The sequence below is a fragment of the Anolis carolinensis genome, chromosome 1 (assembly GCF_035594765.1).
Source record: "Anolis carolinensis isolate JA03-04 chromosome 1, rAnoCar3.1.pri, whole genome shotgun sequence".
NCBI lineage: Eukaryota > Metazoa > Chordata > Lepidosauria > Squamata > Dactyloidae > Anolis > Anolis carolinensis.
The window spans coordinates 251,040,671-251,062,314 of record NC_085841.1 but is presented as its reverse complement, the minus strand read 5'-3'; the positions used below and the strand labels follow the sequence as shown (position 1 = coordinate 251,062,314).

The window sequence follows — 21,644 nt, the reverse complement described above, 5'->3', positions numbered from 1 at the left end:
CCCACTTCCGTGACTACTTTCACCAATCGGAAGCCTTCCTGCGCGCAGTTCCCGCCCACCCATCCCTTTCCCGCCGGGTCCTGCCGCCGTCTCGAAGGGCGGGCCCGCAGTAGGCGGGGCCAGGAGAGGCTTTGCTCCCTGAGTAACCGTCGAGCCCGTCAATCAAGTTTTGGGGGAAAAAGTTTCAGCGTCCGACGGAGGGAATGGCGAGGCCGGGGTCTGTCCGGAACCCGAAGGTAAGAGAGGAGGAGAGCGAGGAGACCCGAAGAAAGGGAACACAAGGCAAATGGACCGACTGTGTGGCTGTGACTTCAAGTCATTCCCTTCTTATTGTGATGACTCTTGTCACTGGGCTTTCTTGGTGGAAAACCTCGCTCACCGCATTGTTTGTCCTCCTTTCTTAAGATAACTTGCTGTTGGGTGGCTGTGAGTTTTCCAGGCTGTATGGCCATGTTCCAGAAGCATTCTCTCCTGACGTTTCGCCCTCATCTATGGCAGGCATCCTCAGAGGTGTGAGAACTGTTGGAAACTAGGCAAATGGGGATTATATATCTGAAATGTTCAGAGTGGGAGAAAAAAACTCTTGTCTGTTTGAGGAAAGTATGAATGTGAAATTAGCCAGCTTGATTAGCATTGGGTAGCCTGGCAGCTTCAAATCCTGGCTGCTTCCTGCCTGGTGGAATCCTTTGTTGGGAGGTGTTAGCTGGCCTGGATTGATTCATGTATGGAATTCCCCAGTTTTCAGAGTGTTGTTCTTTATTTACTGTCCTGATTTTAGAGGGATTTTTTTTAATACTGGAAGCCAGATTTTCTTCATTTTCATAGTTTCCTCCTTTCTCTTGAAATTTCCTACATGCTTGTGGATTTCAGTGGCTTCTCTGTGTAGACCAGTAGTTCTTCACCTGTGGGTCCCCAGGTGTCTGGGCATCGCAGCGTTTGGTGGGCCCACTGTAAACGGGAATTTCAGACAAGAAACAATCAGGGCCAGCCAACACCTCCCAACAAAAGATTTCCCCATGCAAAAAGCAGCCAGGCTTTGAATCTGCAAGGTCATTACATGCTAATCAACTGGCCATGTGTAACATTTACACCTGCCTCAAACAAACAAGAATTCTTTCTCCCACCCTGGACATTCCACAGATATAAAAAACCCACTTTCCTAGTTTCCAACAGACCTCACTACCTCTGAGGATGCCTGCCATAGAGATGGGCGAAACGTCAGGAGAAAATGTTTCTGGAAGATGTCCATACAGCCAGGAAAACTCACAGCAACTCAGTGATTCTGGCCATGAAAGCCTTCGACAACAACTTGCTATTATTGTTTGGTTTTGGTTTTTTTGCAAGACAGTTTTTTGCAAGATAGTTTGAAGAGTTCTAAACAGGAAGGTTCAGGTTCAAGTCTGCATTGAGCCATAAGCTCCTTGGAATATAGTATTGGTGTCATCGTGCTGTCCTTTTCCCCATCTTTTAGGGTTGTTGTGAAAGTTAAATGGAGAGGAACACGGGTATTCACACTGCCCCAAACTAGCTGGTCATTTGTGAGACTAATGGGAGAGAAAGACCAGAACCAGCTGTTTTTATATGGGGAGGGGGGTATTGTTTATTACATTTATGTCCTGCCTGTGTTCTAGCATAGGACCCCAAGCAGATTAAAACACTGTTCTGCTAAAACCTTTTTAGAAAAGTTAAAAGTTTCCCTGTGAAAGTCATTCTGTTAACCCCAATGGAAAGCACGAAAAAATATAGTGCAAGACGTTCCTCCAATATGAGTACAGTATCTTTAAATCTGAATAGATCTGTGTCCATATCATTTCAGTTGAGTGTTCCCCATTTGGCACATATACCTTTGAATGTCTTGCCTTTCTATAGTTTTCTGACTTTGATTCAGAGATCAACATTTTGGTGTAGGATAAGGACCCTTTGATAGACATCAGATATGTAACGTGTTGTTTCTCTTATATTGCTAATGTGTTATTGACAGCAGACCTGCTTATTATATGAGTTTGTTGAGCACAGTTTACTACGCAGTGTACTACAGAGAAGGTAGCATTTTAGGTAACCAGGTCACCTAAAACCTTGAACCTGTTCTGGGAGCAAAACAGGCAGCCAGTGCAAGTCCTTCAGTAAAAGTATTACATGCTACTAGTAGGTTGTCCCGATCGGAAGCCTAGCTAAAACATTCTCCATCCGTTTTGGGCCAGACTTAAGAGTAGCTCACAAAGAGTGATTTCCAAGTTCATGCTTGAGGTTACCAATGCCTGGATTTGCCTTATCCAAATTATTAATGTCTACGAAAAGCCAGAACTAGCATAAACGTGTGGTACTCCATCCCTTCTGAGCTGTAGCTTGCAGGTCTCTGAGTAGATCTCTGCCTAAGACTTCCCAGTCAGGGAAGAAGACAGAATATAAAAAGTTATATAAAACCCAAATAGTTCTGGGAGGACCTGTTTATAATGGTTTTGTTTGTATTTGTGCAATTTTTATTCTGCTGGAGCCAATCTACTATATCAGACTTGTGATCTTTGGCTGATTATTCTGAACCAGCAATCTCATTTGCCTTGCCATTTCATTGTGGTTTATCAGAATCTTGTGTGAGAATGGCTTAAATTGTGTTCTGATGTGGCAATCAATAAAGTTTGGTTTCAGTTTTCAGTTCAAGATTTGGTTTGAATTGATTTCTGAAACTGATATTCACAAGTATACTTATAGCTACAAATGAAAACTATAATCTGAATCAGTATACAGTGTAGTCTCGCTTATCCAGCGTTCTGTAAATGAGGAGAGCCTGAGATAAGCACCTCAGGGTCCGCATCTGGCCCCCGGGCCTTAGTTTGCCCATGCCTGATCTAGTTAAAATTCTAGGGAAAATTCATTTAAATATTTGAATGTTTGTTTGTGTAATTAATAGATACTTTCTTCAGGAAGACTGACTGGATCAAACAAAATAACAGGTGGAAGAAAACAGTAAGTGTGTCTTATTTTTTACATTGTTGATGAACTAGAATTCCCACCTTTTCCCATCATTGGCCTATGTGGATGAGACTGATGAGAATTAGAGTCCAAAAACACCTGAAGGGCCAGAAATTGCTCTACATTGCCACAGGCATTGCACTGCTAGCTGCCAAAATGTCAAGTTCCTGCAGCCTTTATACAAGCAAAACCATGCAGAAGTATGTTAGTCCTGATTACTTCAAGACAGCCCCTGTAGTGTAGTGGTTTGAGCCAGGGTTTGAAAACCTGCTCAGACATGGAAACCCACAGGATGACCTTGGCCAAGTCACACACACTCAGCCTCAGAGGAAGGCAAAGGTGAGCCTCCTTTGAACAAAACTCGCACCCTCCCCCAATCCCTGTTGTCGTAGTGTTTCTGTAAGTCTGAAATGACTTGAAGGCATCCATCATGCAAGCAGTTTCTATTACCATGTAGGGCTAGTTAACAAACAAAATATTATGTGAACACCTGGCTACTGAAGAATTAATTTTGCTTTAACTACGGTAACAATGTCAGCTAAAGTGTAACTTGCAGTGCGTTCAAATAACTTCTTGTCTTTCAAGTATCTGTAGCATTTCTTGTTGCCTAGATAGTAAAAGGTTTCCAGATTTTCCTCCCTTTGTAGTTTTAGGATGAGATTTTCAGCATACTACCTCTGTGTTACAGGGTTGCTCTGAGAAAAGTGGCACGTTCAGATGTTGACTGCGGTTACTCCTTGTATTCCACAGACTCTGAGGATCAGGTAAGGAAAGAATGAAGTGTACAAATTAAACTGTTGATTTCTAGCATATTAAATATTGTAAAATTCACTTGTCCACAGATTCACTTACCCATGCCCTGAAGGAATATCTCCCTGCACCCTTAGAAGTGTTTATGCCTTTCTAGATCCTCCAATACAATTCAATTGTACGCTTTTGGCCCAAATATAGTAAAAATATAGGATTTGCTATTAACCACACCTTCAACTATCCACAGGGGAATCTTGGATGGCTGTAATTGTAATAATGAAATGTATAGGGACACAACGTATCTTATGAAAACATTCATTTATATTTTTTAAAACATGTTATTTGTAAAATAATAACATACATTTCCAAGATTTGGGTCATTTTTGAGTAACAGTATATAAATATATACATAACCATATCTCATGAAAACATTTCATTTATATATTTTAAAATATATGATTTTTAAGATAATATACATTTCCAAGATTTTTGTCATTTATGAATAACAATACGTAAATTTAGGCAAGAATTTAAAAATGCATAACACTAATAAAATAACTACTTACCATTTTAATGAGATGTATGAGGCTGATGGGATGAACACAACTTTTGAATATTTGGTAGAATATTAGATAAAAATTCTCGCATTTTATCAAGCATTTTAAGTTTCCTCATTTCAGTGGTATTGCTTCTTTCACATTGTCTCAGAGATTTCTTGTTACATTCGCACAAGACATCTACATACTGCAGATGACACACTAACATGTTTGGAAAGCTCTGTGCTAGCCCACATAGCCTTGTCATGCTCTGGAGGTTGATGAAAGTATGAACACTGCTACTGAAATTCATCCTAAATATCCACATACATAGTATTGGAATTTAGCATATCGACAGTATTGTGTAGGACAAACTACAAATTATATGGGTATTTGTATTACACAAATACACAATAATAAGCTATCACTTGTGGCCGAGTATGATTACCTTCCAAATGTAGGGTCTTGGCAATGGGTCCGTAAGAATCACTGGTTTGTTTTTTGGTGGTTTTAAGAGAGAGATTCAGGAACAGTGGCTGCGAGAGTAGGAGGAAAACCCGCTGTCCTGGCCAGCCCCCAAAGAGCCTTCCCAATTCCTTACTTGATGCTGGTGCACTGCTGCCATTCAGTGATGTGCAAGGCTTCTCTCCAAGCTGTTGCTGCCGGTCTTTGTCACTGTTGTTGCCTTAGTATCCCCGGGACTTTTTTGAAGGGAGAGGATTGGAGGTGTGGACGACGGCTGACAGAGCAGGAGCCACGTGGTTTGTCGGCTGCTTTGGGCTGCAGAGGAAGCAGGTCTTTGAGGTTTTCTCCTTGCTTGGAGCAGCCTTTCTTTACCAGCTGGTTCCATCTCACTGAGTTGGAGTGGCTGGAGGGCCTAGACTTGGCATCTGGCTTCTCTCTCTGTGGTGCTGGCAGAGAGGAAGAAGCCTTGTGTGCCAGAAGCGCATGGTGGTGGCTCTCCATTGCTTCCACTGTCCCTTGCTGCCGCCTCAGTCTCCTGGCACGCAAGCTTTCTTCTTGTCTCCCCATCCCCTCGCGTCTGCTGCCTCCACTCTTGATGGCACCAGCACCACAGAGAAACCAGATAGATACCAGATCTGGGGTCCAGGTTTTCCAGCCCCTGTGAGCTGGGGAACCGGAACCGGCCTGTGAAGATATCTGTGAATACCTCAAAGCTCTGCCTCCCCCACAGGCCATATTAGTGCCCACGAACCATGTGGCTCCAGCTCTCTCAATTTCCCCTGATCCTCTCCCTTCAAAAATTAACCAGGGATGCTTATGTCAGAAATATTAAAAATCAACTAGTTATTTTTAATTACAAAAATGTGAGTCAACCACTGAAAGTGTTAAATAAGCTATCGTCGCCCTGAGGAGAGTGAGTAGGCCGAAGCCTGTTAGAGTTGGTGGGCCAAAGCTAGTGTCGTCCTGAGGAATGTGAGAGTGCCTCAGTATGAGGAAGGCCTAGTGTGAGGAAGCCTCAGTGTGAGAAAGGCCTGGTATGTAAAGCTTCATGTGAGATGCTCCAGTGTGAAGGCTGCTGTGTGAATAAAGAACTTTATTCGTATTGTGGAAACCTTGTTTTTGTAAATAGTGCAACCATATTATTTTGCTTCAAAGAAAAGCCTCCTAAGAAAACGATAACATTGGTCTGTGTGTTTTTGTTCTTTTTATCATTTTGGATACTGGTGTTGGGCCATGCTACTGCTAATAAGTTACTCTGCTATACATTCATGGGAGGATCTTTTGCTAATAAGCCCACTCGCCCAACAACTAAGGGAACAACAGTCACATAGACCGGCAGCAACAGCTCAGAGAGAAGTTGTGCGCATCGGCCCAAAGGCAGCAGGGCAGCAATATCAGGTGCAGGATTGAGGAGGTTTTCCAGAAGCTGGCCAGGACAGCTGGTCAACAAGATAATAAAGAAAAGCTTGGGGTTAGGACTAACAAAATATCCCTTAAAAATCAAGGCTTAAATAAATTGGGTGCATCTTAGAATCAAAAATACGTTTCCACCCAAAATTGAAACTCCCAAATTGGATTGCGTCTTACAATCGATGGCATATTGCAGTCAATGACATATGGTATTTAAAATCTAAAACAATAAAATCATCCATCCTCAATTTGTCTCTAGCCGTAAAGGATTATCAGTTAAATATGAAAATGCAAAGAAATATCTCAATCTGAAACACAAATTTAGAAATAATTGGTCATTGATGCCAGTAATCCTGGGAAAAATGTTTTCAGTTTCCAAGAACTCACTGCCTTCTTCACACAGACACATACACCTTATGCCAGGGCAACACATGCACAGCAGTGTTTTAGAGCATTTAGCTTTCTGCAGAAACTTGAGAAAGTTTTTAAAAATCTCTTGCATAATTTCTGGATAATTCTCTTGAATAACTTCTGCAAAGTCAATATATTCGGAAGTCCTTTGTTTCCTTAACTCTAAATCAGGGAAAGTTTTGCTTGTATTAGCTAGAGGTTGTTTATTAGCTTAATGAATAATAAATTGTTTTCTGTGATTAAAAAAACGACTATATGCAAACTTACCTACAGACTTTCCACAGGTTGCAAATATTCATCATGGCCTTGACCGCTGTGCAGCTTTACTAAAGGACATCCTGCAAAATGATTCTGAAGGTCACATCTTTTTATTTCCTTGGATATTTTTTTCATTGTATGGATTGTTGGTTGAGTTGTTAAGTAGCATTCGTTTTTAATGATTCTAGGAATGGAAACCGTCTGTCGAAAGGCAGGAAAGGCAGCTGTTGTCAGAACAACTGGTAAACCTTTACTCAGTAAAGTAAGCAGTTTGAAGAAGAGAGGACCAAAGAAAAAAACTCTGTCTGCAAATGTGCAGAAGGAAATATGTAAGTTAGGTTCCTTTTGCTTAAAATATATATTTTAATGAGCTTTGTTTTATTTACTCATTTACCATTTGGCTTGTCAGTTACATTTTTCAATTATATATTTTTTAAAAATTAAGTCAATTTACATTCTTCAGTGTTAAAACTTAGTATACAAGTAATTTGATTTAACTGTAAACATTAAGTTCATTTTTCTCATTTGAGTTCATGTACTCAAAATCACATTTGCTTCAAGGAGGCTTATTTTGACCTGTCACCCATAAGTGCATTACTTTTCATTAGTGAGACTAAGCCAGAATATTAACAACAGCAAATGGTTTTAAGACAAATTTTGATAACTTCAGCTCTGCCAAATTATATCATAAATCATTCTGAGTTTTCAATTGTTTTTTTAAAAAAAAGAACAAAAATTGTTGTCCACTATTTAGGAAGCAAAATGTTATATTATAGAAATAATTGTATTAACTAAGTCTACAGATGTGCAGTGTTACTTCAAGAGTGACCATGAGAGGGCAGGATTCCAAAACCCCAAAGGGTTGGTGCTGTGTTTGAATTATATGTTTGATCCTAAGGAATTAACATTTCTTCCCCCCCCCCCCTTCTTTACAGTGCCTGTGTCAACTAGGAAGACTTTTTCAGGTAACGTGAATGCTGTCGGAAAAGATGTAGCCCCTTTGAGCAGTGAACAAGCTCTTTCCGTTCAACCAGTTTGCATGCCTTGCACTCAGCATTCTCCTGTAATGCATCAAAAACTATGTGAGCAGATACAAACTCAAATGTCTTTGTTGAATATGCAACTTCCACAGAAGTCTAATAATAATATTACTGAAGCACCACTTTCCATCATTCCTGAAAAGGGTGAGTGTAAAAGCTGTTTTAGTTAGAACAGACAGTTATGAGAAAATGTCTTTATTAATTTTGACCCCCATGCTCTTTGCTCTTAATTGGTAGGAACCAGTCAACCTGTTACTGCATTCAATAGCCGCTTACCTTCTTCTACACCAGCTCTATCTCCACAGCATGCAGCTAATCCTACAGTAGTTCAACCTGTAAGTACCCGCTTAAGCTGAAGTCAAATGTGGGTTGTCATGTGTTTCCCATATACAGATTGTGGATAGCAAAATATTAGTTGATCTGATAAAAATCTTCCCTGATTTAATTTACAAGTGGGTGTTGATTGTTGGGTTTAATGTAATTCGATAAGCATTATTCTAGAAACAAATTAGCAGTAAAGAGATTAGCAATAATGTATCTTTTCATCTAATTTGTTTTGGTATTTAAAGGATAGGCACGAACACATTTCAATTTCTCTTGTGCATTTGCCAGTGTATTGAATCACTGCATGAAGATTGTCTTCAAAATCTTTTCATTCCAGATGGGGAGCAACAGAACTCTATTTTAAGCGCATTACGTTGTGCTGAGACTGTGGATGCATCTATATTGTAAATACACTTTGACACTACTTTAAATGCTATGGATCAGTGCTGTGGAATCTTGGAGGTTGTAATTTGGTGGGACACCAGAACTATTGATGATGATTATGATTATGATTATGATAGGTAAATTAAAGATTTTCCCCTGACATTAAGTCTAGTCGTGTCCGACTCTGGGGGGTGGTGCTCATCTCTCCATTTCTAAGCCAGAGAGCCAACGTTGTCCATGGACAACTCCAAGGTCATATGGCAGACATGACTGCATGCAGCACCATTACCTTCCCACCGAAGCAGTACCTATTGATCTACTCACATTTGCATGTTTTCAAACTGCTAAGATTAGCAGAAGCTGGGACTAACAGCGGTATTGCACCCCGTTCCACGGATTCGAGCCATCGACCTTTCGGTCAGCAAGTTCAGCAGCTCAGCGGTTTAACCCACTGCACAACGGGAGGCTCCAATTATTATGATAACAATTATTATTATTATTATTATTATTATTATTATTATTATTATTATTACCTCCTCTCCCTGTGGCTCAAGGTGGGATACAGCGTCATTAAAACATGAGATAATATTTGTCAGAGAAGGCTAAAGACCTTGTAGAACTACAACTCCCATGATTCCATAGTATTGAGCTATGGCAATTCAAGTAGCGTTGAATGGCATTAATTCTACAGTGTAGATGCACCCTAAGCAGATTGGTGTGTTTCCCTATTCTAAACCCCATGTGCTTGCATCCTCCCTCTTTGTTTCTTTGTCTTTTCTTAAATTATAACTTTTTCCTGGCAACGGAGTTTGCAAGACTGAGATTTTCGTCAAGAGGAAATTATATGTACTTGCTTTTTGTAGGGTGTTTCAGTAAACAGCTGTGACCAGTGTGCAGCACAAATGGGACCAACTCTTTTGATGGCAACCACCAGTGATTCCACTTCTATACCCCAAATGAAGCCTTCTACATCATGTTCAGCTCTGCCCCATATTTTTGCTTCTGCTGCTAGTGATCCTACATCATCGACATTCCCCTCTTCAGCTCCTAGCAGAGAGGCTACGTCTAAACCAGGAAACCAGGATCAGTGGTTTAAAGAGGCAGACCTCATAAAGTGTATTCAGTCACACTTGGCTGTGCTTCAGGCACATGAAAACAAGAATGGGAAAGCCAATGAAAAGCTCCAGGATGTGGAAAAGTGCCAGGGTGTTGACCAAATGCAGCCCAAACCCTTCATTGCGAGAGATGAAGATGATGCTGAAGAATATGGTGAAAGTACTCCCAGTGAAGAGGAAGACTTGAATGGAGTTGATCTAGCACCAGTGAGAGACACAAGTTGTCAGACTAGCTTTGACAAGGAGGCTTTAAAGCTAAAAAGATCAAACCTGCAGAAAACAGCTCAAAAAATTAAAACATTGAAGTACCTTTTAGGAGAACTGAAGACCCTACTAACAGACCATGGTATGTGGGCTTTCTGCTTATGCTTTAATATTTCTTTGAAGTGGGCTAAATTGAAGCCCAGCATGGCAAAGACAATGTTGAGCTCAGTTTTATCTCTTTTTATGTTACGGTGGCATGTTCCAATTTTGTCTCTTAGTCATGTGCCTAGTAGCTTCTTGTGCAGAGTTTATTGATTTGATGAAGAGGTAAACATAGCATCTTTATTCTGAATATGGCTGGGTTTTTAAAAATGCATCATGAAATGCTAATATAGTAATGCAAGGCAAGATACTTCAATTTTTAATTAGTTCTTCCTTTAGTGCCTCCTTAATCAAAGAACCATTAACAGATCATAAATGTTCCTGTTGGAATTTGTAGGGTTGAGATAGAAAGCAGGTGCTGAGGAAGTTGAGTTAACATCCTATCTTGATCTAAGCTAATCAAATGGATGGCTTTTAGAATTTTGCCAGAGGATTCCCATTTTGATGTAAATCTTATAAGAGAAGTATCCATGTCTGAACCTTTTTCATTCTGTTCTTGTTTGAGAATCTGGGCAGCAACAACGTGGAAGTTTATGATTCAAGTAAAGTCCATTGATTTTTAACTAATGTTTAATTAAATGCAATCTCAGACTGGATTTGCTCTACCAAATAATGCAGTTTGAACTGCATAATATTGCCACAGTTGGCCCATATAATGCAGGTTTAACTGTGTTATATGAGTCTACACACTGACCCTATAATGCAGTTCAAACTGCATTATTTGGTAATGTAGATCCAGTCTCAGACTTAATATTTTGCATATTATTTCAAGCTTTGATTATGGTTTTTATTCTTTTGAAATTAATCATCATGTTTTAGGTTCTGTTCACCTATAAGGGCTGAAAGACACATACATGAATCATAAATTAGCTCTGGAAAGCTCATAAAAACTTACTTCAGTCTCTCAGAATTCAAACCTTTCAGAGGGAGATACTGAAGGCAGTGCATGAGGAGGAAACTAATGTAGAGGTGGTTTACCCTTCCACTCCTCGACAGTACGCTCAGTACCCTTTCTAGGAAAATCAGTTCAGTTTTGACAGTAACATGCCTGAAGAGTGGGTGCTTGACTACTTAACAGATGTATTTTGCTCCTTTCTTGTAGATGACTCAGAAATGTTGAGACTACTCAGTGAAGTGGAAGACACTGTATCACTCTTGCCTGCGGTTGCTGGAAATACAAATGTACAAGCAGAAATAGCACTTGCTCTTCAACCTCTCCGAAGCGAAAATGCCCAGTTGCGCAGGTTGGCTGTGGGAAAAATACTGCCAGTTCTCTCAGCAGTGATTTCAAACAATGGAAATATCGGTGTAAGGTTAAAATGAACTTAAAATTAAAATTTTGGCCTTACATGTTCAAGGGCCAGGCACATACCTATTAAACGTGTTATAGTAAGCTCTGTGTAGCCACAGACTTAACCATGCATGACTTGAACATATTTCCACCCCCCAAAAAAATTCCCAAAAGCAAACTTTGATTTTGCTATTTGATATAAGGAACACTATTTTATTACACTATTGCATATCATGAGATTTGAGCAACTGTGGATATTGGTATCCATTTTTTTCATCTCAGCGGCAACTTGAGAAACTGCAAGTCGCTTCTGGTGTGAGAGAATTGGCGGTCTGCAAAGACATTGCCCAGGGGATGCCCGGATGTTTGATGTTTTACCATCCTTGTGGGAGGCTTCTCCCATGTTCCCGCATAGGGAGCTGAAGCTGACAGAGGGAGCTCACCAACTCTCCCTGGATTCGAACCGCCGACCTGTTGGTCAGCAGCCCTGCAGGCACAAGGTTTTAACCTATTGCTATACCGGGGGCTCCCCAGGTAGCCACTGGGAACTGCGGAACCAAACTACAGCAGATTCCAAGCAGTTGCTGTACAGTGAATTAAAATGTCCAGATCCTTTTAAAATCAAAAGCGAAATGTAGGACTAAAATGAGTAAGAAAGTTTTGAGAGGCACAACACGAGAAGAGTATCTTCCACCTGTGAGGTTCCAAATCTCAGCAAAATGTATTTATCTTATATTGCACTTTTCTCCTCCCAATGGGACCTAAGTTCACTTCTTCTTGAGCACATCCTTGTCTTTACTCAACCTCTTCTTTTTGAAAGGAGGAGGAAGAAGACTGGGAGAGGAGGTGGCGTGTGCCCACTTCCTTGTCCTCCCAGCTGGGCCTGCCTTTCAGGTGGAGCTCTTGGGAGGAGGAGAAGGCTCTGCAGAGGGACCTGCAGCATAGGAGGATGCCACACAACATCTTCCCTGCATTGTACCGAGGAGCAATTGCATATGCCAAGAGTTGTTAGATCCATTGTTGCAACTCAGAGTTGCATGCCAGTGGTCGTAATTAAGATTAGTTTGCAGAAGACATGTACAGTATATTTATAATAACATTACTGTTGTTTTCTGATACAGATCTAACCTAAATCCAGTCACTAGTCCCTCCTAATGCAGACCCCTTCCGTTTTTCTAGATTTATATCTGATCTTTCTCCCAGGATGGATTCTAAGGCAGCTATCTTACTAAGTATCGGCTTACTATTCATTATTTGATTCAGTGGGCCTATGCTGGTTAGGGATGGCAATTAGATTTAATTAGTTTCAGATCATATTGTTTGACTTTTTCCTGATTTTCATTCATTTAGTCTGGTTCAGTGATTCCCAAACTTTGGTCCTCCAGTGGTTTTGGGCTTCAACTCCCAGAAATCGCAGCCAGTTTACCAGCTGTTGGGAACTGTGGGAGCTGATCTCCAAAACACCTGGAGGACCAAAGGTTAGGAACCAGTGGTCTGGTTGAAAGTTGCCGTCCTTGTTGCAATTGCATTTCAAGTGCATAACCTGAATTAGTTATGAAATAATTCTTAGATTAGACTTTTTTTTTATCAAAGCAGGGTTTAAATAGATATAGGCCAGTTGGCTCAAGAAGTTGTCTGTGCAAAAGAGAATCTACAAGAAGATGAACAGTTTTGACACAATAGACACAGAGTTAACTAAAAAATCTGAGTCACATGAAAGAACTTTCATCATTAAATCCAATTTTAATCTATTTCATATGTAGACGATTAAGAATACTGAACCAGCAGCTCAAAGATCAAGGAAAAGCTAAAGAGTGTAATTTGGACTGCAATTTTGAACGTAAGTATTAAGGTTAAAGATCTGAATATTTTTTTCGGAATTTGGGAAACTTACTATTATGTCAGTGTTTATACATTACTCACACAATTTGATGTTTCAAACTATTTTTGCCCCTTCATTCCTGACTTATTTCCACATAAAGGAATCCTCTTACATCCAGGGTCCAGTCCAAGTGATATTATCACTTGATGAACACGTGGTTACTTTGTGTAACCATATAAAGTCAGCAAATTTCTGAAGAACTCTTTTTGACCCTAATCAGTTTGAGATAATCAAGGGAAAAGAAAATCGAGGACAGGATATATTAAAAGCACCAACAAGGGAAGAGGAGAGAGGAGAGAAATGTGAGCAGTACTCTCAGATTTTCTACTGCAATATCTTGACTTAATTTTGGCTAGTAATGAACTTTTGGCTTCATTGATTTCCCAATTGTGTAGCTTTATGCATTAAATATTTAAATCTCAGAAGATAGTTTGTGTTGCTGAATTTCTTTATGCAATCAGGAAGATGATTATGTAGAGAAGAGGTGAGCATTGGACAATAACTACCACTTAACTAGTAGCTAACTATAGTTTCAGCACTGCAGTTGCTGCTTTCTGAACATGTTCCCACCATGAAAGTATGCTGATTTTAGTACAAAACAGGAGTATGGAGCTAGTTGTTCTCCAAATGTTGTTACACTGCAGTTCCCATCAACTTTATTGATCATTAGGACTACTGAGAGCTCTAGTTCAATATTGAACATATTCCTCACTTCTGATCTGGAAAGTAATGGATAACAACTGTGTATTTTCTCAGAGCAGCTCTTTCTACACTCCTAGAATGACCAATCCTTCTCTGACAGGAGTCCTGAGTATGATATGTTGCAGTAATCCATGCTGGAGATTACCAGACCCCTTTCTTTCGTAGTAAAATAAATGTTTGTGGAACTGAATTTGTCTTTCCAATTGTTTTTTTCCCCCTATAGTCATTTCCCTCCGGTCCTTGAACATGACATTGCAGGCTCAGCTGAATGAATCTAGTAAAAGCATTGAGTCACTGCAGAATAAAAATGAGGAGCTCATTAAAATCTTAGAAACCCAAAAAGAAGAAAGCAAAAGACTAACTAGAATAATCCACGAGAGAGACCAAGAGCTGCTTGAAAAGAGACAGCAGTCTGATATTGAGTCAACAAAGCTCAAACTAGGTCTGTGTGTTGACTACTTTACCGGGGGAGTGGATTGTTATAGTATTTCTTTATTTGTTTTAACAAATGTGAAAGATTTATACTTTAATTATATGTATCATAGAAGCAGATGAGGCGTTGACCAACATGAAGCATTTCCAATATAAGTTAGAAGCTGCCGATAAAGAGAACCAAATTTTGGGCATAACACTGCGCCAGCGAGATGCAGAAGTGAATAGACTGCGTGAATTGACTCGGTAATGTTGGCTTTGCTTTCTCTCCGATTTACTTTTCAGTCAGTGCAATCAGCAAACTTGCCATCTTAGGGCAGAACACTTGTTGGTGCTTGACATTTGTGGCTGCACTTTCCTCAGTGTTGTACAGAAGAAAAGGAGAAGCTCTGCCGCTCCAAACTGCCAGTTGTTTCAGTGCCTGCCTTTCTCTATGGTCCCTGTGGCATTTCCCCCCCTTTTGCTGCTTGGGCTGACATACTGCAGCATCAGGAGCCTGGTCTTGGAATAACAAAACGGAGAGGCATCAAAGTATGTCTGCTCAATGAGATGGAATAGACATATTAAAGGCCTCTGTTTATTTTGGAAGAGTTGGAGATGAGAAGAGAAGACACCAAAATAGAAAACAGAAAATTTCTCTCTTAGCTACTTGAAAGGTATCATTTCTCTTATATTGACAAGATTCATGAGTGAGCCAATTTAAACATGAACACACTAAAGGAGGCCAGAAAATCTCCCAAATTAATTTCTGGGTGTGACTGAATTAGAAGAAGGTCTTGCCATATCTCTATCTACCACCGCTGTCAAAGGAACATACTGTATTTTGCAATTTGAGATTTTAAAAGCTAAATACCTGTTTTATCTGCTTTCAAGTAGTTTCTGACCTATGGCAATCCCAAGATGAAACTATCATGGGGTTTATTTTGGTAAAATTTGTTCAGATGTGGTTTGTGTGTGCCATACTCTGAGTCCAAGATGATGTGACTTGCCTAAGGATGGGTTTCCATAGCCAAGTAAAGAAGTGTTGTCGAAGGCTTTCATTGCCGGAATCACAGGGTTGTTGTGTGTTTTCCGGGCTGTATGTTCCAGAAACATTCTCTCCTGACTTTTCTCCCACATCTATGGCAGGTTGTGAGGTATGTGGGTGAAACGTCAGGAGAGAATGCTTCTGGAACATGGCCACACATGAACACACAACAACCAAGTAAAGAAGTTTGGCCATGTGTTCTCCAGTTGTTTAATCAGATCTGGAAACATTATTCTTTGCACATTAGCTACTTCCTTTTTAATGGGGAGAACATTGATGCAAGACCATAAGCAAAATTCCTAAATCCACATCAGAGTAATATTTTTGTGTAGGCTTACCATAGTGGCACAATAGTATGCAAACCTTTAAGTTCTGATGAAATCAGGCTACACCAGGAGTAAGAAGCATGGAGCTTTCTGAAGGTTGTGGGACTCCAGCTCCTAGCATTCCTCTCTACTGGCCACATTCATTTAGGCCTCTAGGATTTGCAATCAAATAACTGCTGGGCCCCATAATTCCTCCTCTATTCTCCACATAAATAGCAAATTCTTCTTTTTAATTCTTGGAAGACTTAAATACCAGATGTAACATGGGAATGTGGGAAGAGATAGCCGACCAGCAAGTTATGCTTCACAAAGTGCTATGCAGGCATCAAATCCAAATGAAAATAGTGATCCATGAATCAGTGTTGGTTCACAGATCTTTGGCTGTAGTCCGCAGTGAGTTTCCAGGAAAGAAAGAGTTATAGTCTATGGGCATAAATATGGTGCTAATCCCCGACACATTAAGGAAACACCTCTTCAGGTCCCGAAAAATGAATAGTTTAAGAGATATGGCTGTGGGCTACATGCAAAGGAGAGCAATGACAGACCCTCTTTTAACAAATCTTGTCAAGAAAACTCTGTGAAATCAACTTGTAGCTACAGAAGAAATGTGAAATCTCACACTGTGATGCCAATAGGCAGCCAGCAGATGGTGGTAGTGATTCAAGGAACGACCTGAAAACCTATTTTCATAGTAGAAAATTTATAATTGGTATGTATATGCCTTATCATTGCAGCATGTGAAAATCAGCTTGCATACTATATATCTAGCTGGAAAGGAATAACAGTTGCAAATCTACTATGTATGCATGCTTTTTCTTCTTTTGATGTAGCTATGGGTTCATTTGTAAAGTGAAAACGTGACCCAGAAACTATTCAGGAGGCTACCAGAAGGACTGGACGTGGAACTCACTTCTTTCCCAACTATGATCTTTTAAACTTTTTTGGAAAGGGTGCCTTGGAGTAACACTTAATGTCTGGGTTTTCAAATTAGAATGGCTCCATCTTGAGTGCTCTTTCTTGGCACTTTCAACCAAGATCTCTGGCATGAGGATGCCATAGCCATATAGTCCCTACTCATGGGACCAAGGAATGTTTTTGACAAGGCCAAGTGCATATTTTTTTCTCACTTACTTGGCATCCTTCCTTGTCCCTGGTTGTAGAATTTCATTTCTTTCTCTGAAGCCATGTGCCACTGGACAGCATGAAAGTGGGTTCCTTGTGAGTGCGAAGCAGGATCTTATTAATCATGCTGGAAGGGTGACTTCTGCCATTGGTAACAGGGTGGTCTATACAATAATGAATTTTCTTCCTACCCTCTTTAATTTTGAACAGAAGTAGGATTCATGCGGCCTTCCAGTTGTTGATTTCTGGATTGCAGCTCCCATCATCCTTACCCAGCATAACTGGTGGCAAGGAATGCTGGAAGATGCCAGTCCAGTAAGCTCTGGAGAGTGTCCCAATTTAAAAGAAACTAATTAAATATGCAGCCTTCAATATTTTTATTAATGAGATAGCAGGAATCATCACCTAATCTGCAGATAAAAAACTGAGAGGAGTTGCTAAAATACTGAAAGATTGGAACAGAATACAAAAAGGACCTTGATAAACTAGAAAAGTGAGCTGAAATTAATAAAATGGAATTAAGTGTAGAGAAATGCAAAGTTCTACATTTAGACGACAGAAGCCAAATGCACAAGGTTTTTTATCGTGTCAGAAGCAAATTGTGGCAAGTTGCTTCTGGTGTGAGAGAATCGGCCATCTTCAAAGATGTTGCCCAGGTGACGCCCAGATGTGTTACCATCCTGCTGGGGGCCTTCTCTCATGTCCCCGCTTGGGAAGACAAGGCTGATAGATGGGAGCTCACCCTGTCTTGTGGATTCGAACTGCCAATCTTCAGGTCAGCAGTTCAGCCAGCACAAGGGTTTAACCGATTGTGCCACCACAGCTTCTTCCTGCACAGATATAGGATGGAAAATGCTTGAATCAACAGTATTGCATGTGGAAAGAATCTTGGGATTATTATTATCATAAGTTGGACATGAGCCAGCAGTGTGATGCTACAGCAAAGAAGGCAAATACTGACTTAACCTGCACTAATAGATGTATAGTTTCCAAGTCATGAGCAATAATAATCACCCTATATTCTGCACTGGTCAGGCCTCATCTGGGGTGCTGTGTTTGGTTCATTTTAAGAAGAATATAGATAAATTGGAGTAACTTCTGAGAAGGGCAACAAGGGTGATAAGAGATATGGAGAACAAAACAAGGAAAGGTTAAGGAAGCTGAGCATATTGAGAAGATTGAGGGTTGGCATAAACCTTAACTATCTCAAGGGCTACTATGAAGAGAAGGATGCAGACTTATCAGGGCAGAACTAGTAATCTAATGGCTTTAGGCTACAGGAGGGTAGATTTCAATTGAACATTAGAAGGAACTTATTGACAGCAAGAACAGTTCAGTTCAGCAGTGGAAACAATTGCCAAGAAAGGTGGTGAAGCCTCTTTCTCTGGACAAATCCAAAAATAATCTGGGCAGCTATCTGCTGTGGATGCTTTAGCTGGAGATCCTGCATTGAAATCTCAGAGATCTTAATGCCCATAAGACTCCTTCCAATTTTGGTTCAATGGAACTTTTACTGAAATAGGCAGATAACCTACTTCAGTAGAACGGCCATTTGAAATATACTTTTGTGAATGTCTCTTTTTGCAATTTGTCTTCAGTTTGAACAAAACTTCATGTGCCTGAAATTCCATAGGTATGACTTAAATGGTATGAGGGTAGAAATACTTAATTGTGTCAAGTCAGACATTCTGCTGCATCAAAGGCAGTATGGACTGTCTACACAGAAGCAAGTCAAATTAAGCAAGGTACAGGATTGCTGCCTACACCTAATAAGTTGAAACAGATATGAAGTATTTATTTAGCTTTTGTCATATTTGCAGTCCTGCTTAAAATTAAACTTCTGAACCGTTCTTGACAGGGCTTTGCGGGGCAGTATGTCCAAGCTTCTTGCTGACCTCACTATGGACACAGCTAAACCAAAACAGGAAAGGAGTTTGTCAAAGGCAGTCTTGGAAATTCATGAGAAACAGATGCAGCCTGAAGCATACGCTCTAAGTGATTCCATAATGAACTACCTTAAAAAATTAGAAATCGACCCCGTCCTAATGGAGGCAGAAGCTCTCTTTCCAAAGGCTGAGATGAAAGAGCCAAATCAAATAGATGTCACCAGGGCAGCTGAATACTCTTCTCAGAAGTGTCCTGTTGCTGAAGAGGAAATTGTGGCTCCAAGGAATGTTTTTACCTTTCTGAAACCCAGCATTGAGTCAACTGATGGCTCAAATACTTTAGTGGAAGGGACTGGGCTGGACGAGACTATTTACATACCGTTGAGTAGCAGTCCATCTCAAAACCCAGCAGCTGCAACTGAGAGAAGGATAGACACACATCATCAAGTTCCCAAAAAGCTGAACTCTGATTTGGCTAATTCTCAGCAGGCAAATAGATTTGGGATGATCGGTAATGGAAAGGTCTCCGACAAATTGTACAGTAGCTATTGTCCAAAAAAGTCTGTTGAAAACAAAGCTGAAACTGCAGAGAGGATAGTAATGCTGGAAGGCAAGAGGCTTCAAATGCCGCCAAAAGAAACAACCAGCGAAGCTGCTAAAGTGATTTTGGACAATCCAGACAGACTTCATCCTGATAAATTCCTTTACGCTCCTGTTGCACATCAGAAAGGAAACATACACAACAAAGACGCAGGAATTTCTGCTCCCGATTCCAGTTTTTCAACTTTTGACTGGATGTCGGGAAAATCTGAATGGACAGTATCTTCCTTTTCAACATTCACATCCAGGGATGAAGAAAACTTCAAACATGGCCTAGCAGCCTTGGATGCTAACATAGCTAGGCTGCAAAAGACTTTGCAGAATAGTTTGAAAAAAACTGCAAGTCCTTAAATGCATTTCTTCAGAACAGTTGGGAGGGGGTGGACCCACTGCGTGAAATCTTGATTATTTATACCACCTTTATCCTATATTTTGATAACTGGTTGTATCTTGAATTGTTTATGAAAATGAACTTATTTTCCTACTAATAAAGGGATGCTTCATTGATTAAAATTAACAAATGATAAATAATTAAAGAAGAATTTTAAATATTTTTAAAAATTTATTCTAATAAAATTGGTTAATTCATGAACAGAACATACCAGTACTTATTTTCAATAGACTTTTCTTGTTAATTGGAATATATATATATATATATATATATATATATATATATATATATATATATATATATACACACACACACACACACACACACACACATACATACACACACACACATATATATACACACACAGTTTAATGCAGTGGCTCCCAACCTGTGGGCCACAGCCCACCACCTAAAATAAGGGCTGTGAGACATGTAGGAAAAATTGGTGCCAGGGGTGTGTGCTGCAATTGTAGGATAGTGAAAGAGAGGGAGAGAAGGAAGGAAGGAGACGTGAGCGCATTGCCTTCGCCCTCGTCAGTGCTTTCTTGGCCTTGAGAGGCTTCCCAGGCGGAGAAGACTCACCCAGCAGCAATTTTCTGCAATGCAATTTTCTGAATCAACACCCCCAATAACCAACGGAATCTAAAGTTGACCACAAACTGATTCTTAACCCTTTTGTTACTAAGGGTTGGGCTTTAGCACAGCACCAGCAGTAATAAGATCTACCAACCGTAAGGTGGCCAGTTCAAAGCCCGGTTGGGGAGGAGGAAGTCCTGATGGATTTTCGTCATAGAGAATGGAGCAACAGCACTTCCTTGTGACTGAAACCAAACTCAACCTCCATGGCACCGAAACTGGACTTTGAGACACCATACCTCCTTTCTGTCTGTTCTGTCCTGTCTGTTCAAATGGCATTGAATGTTTGCCTTATATGTATACTGTGATCTGTCCCGAGTTCCATGGGGGGGATAGGGAGGAATATAAATTGTTATCATTAATGTTGGAAAGTGGTCCCTGGTCAGAGCGGTCTCTAGTCAAAAAAAGATTGGGAACCACTGGTTTAATGCCATAGGTTACATAGTGAAACTTAGTGCTTTGGCTAGTCTCTTGCTCACTCCCATGTTATCTTTGTGTCTTAACACCATGCTTCATTGATGTGATTATCACAAAGCCCTTGGTGCGAAATTACTATGTATTTTCTTCATCTGTGACTTAATTGAACTAAATTTAGTTGTAACTTAAGTCCAATTCTGAAGGCAGCAAAATCAAGGGACGAAGCTTTACTGGACTCTTATCGATTGATGCTGCTATGCTTGAAAATTTCCTTCCGTGTCCAGGGGCACGTGTTGTTCACTATCGTTATAAATGACTTGGATGAGAGAATGGAAGATGTTTATCAGATTTTCAGATGACACCAAATTTGGGGGAGGGGTAAGGAATATTGCAGAGGACAGGATCAAAATGACTGGCATTGATTGAAGAGCCAGGCCAGAACTAACACAATGAATTTTAACAGGAATAAATGTTGTGTAACGAGTCTAGGAAAGAAAAATGAAAAGTAAAAATATAGAACGGATAAAGCCTGATTTGAAAACAGGACATATAGTAAGAAGAAGCTAAACATGAGGCAGTTCTAGTCCACATCAATAGGTGCACCAAGGGAAGCAGCAATGCCACTTTATTCTGTTTTGGTCAGATTTCCTCTGGAATTCTCTTTGCAGCTCGAAGTACAATGCTTCTAGCAGGTATTAACAAGCTGGAACATGTCCAGAGAAGGGCAACTAAGATAATAAAGGTGAGGAATGACTTGGAGAGATTGATGTGTTTTTCCTTGGAGAAGACCAAGATGCTGACATGATAGCCATTTTTAAGTATCTGAAGGGATGTCACGAACAGGGATTGTTTTGTTTTCTGGTGGACAAGAATCAATAGATTAAATAGATTAAAATTACAAGA

The 21,644-nt window shown here is 40.2% G+C and overlaps 1 protein-coding gene across 1 annotated transcript; it reads left to right on the top strand.

The window, feature by feature from the left end:
* The first annotated feature begins 100 nt into the window (after positions 1-100).
* ccdc14 (coiled-coil domain containing 14) lies at positions 101-19,894 on the top strand. The gene is made up of 13 exons (XM_008109530.3): positions 101-236; positions 2,909-2,964; positions 3,659-3,734; positions 6,827-6,899; positions 6,989-7,129; positions 7,736-7,984; positions 8,078-8,175; positions 9,412-10,009; positions 11,132-11,273; positions 13,084-13,160; positions 14,128-14,346; positions 14,450-14,582; positions 18,670-19,894. The coding sequence occupies exons 1-13, from the start codon at positions 204-206 to the stop codon at positions 19,646-19,648; spliced, it is 2,874 nt and encodes a 957-aa protein (XP_008107737.2). The 5' UTR covers positions 101-203; the 3' UTR covers positions 19,649-19,894.
* Positions 19,895-21,644: the final 1,750 nt, after the last annotated feature.

Excerpts from the sequence above, each read along its gene's own strand:
- ccdc14 (XM_008109530.3), top strand. The coding sequence starts at position 204 with ATGGCGAGGCCGGGGTCTGTCCGGAACCCGAAG. Across the intron at positions 3,735-6,826 it reads CCACAGACTCTGAGGATCAG|GTTGCAAATATTCATCATGG; the intron begins GTAAGGAAAGAA and ends GACTTTCCACAG. Across the intron at positions 13,161-14,127 it reads TTTGGACTGCAATTTTGAAC|TCATTTCCCTCCGGTCCTTG; the intron begins GTAAGTATTAAG and ends TTCCCCCTATAG.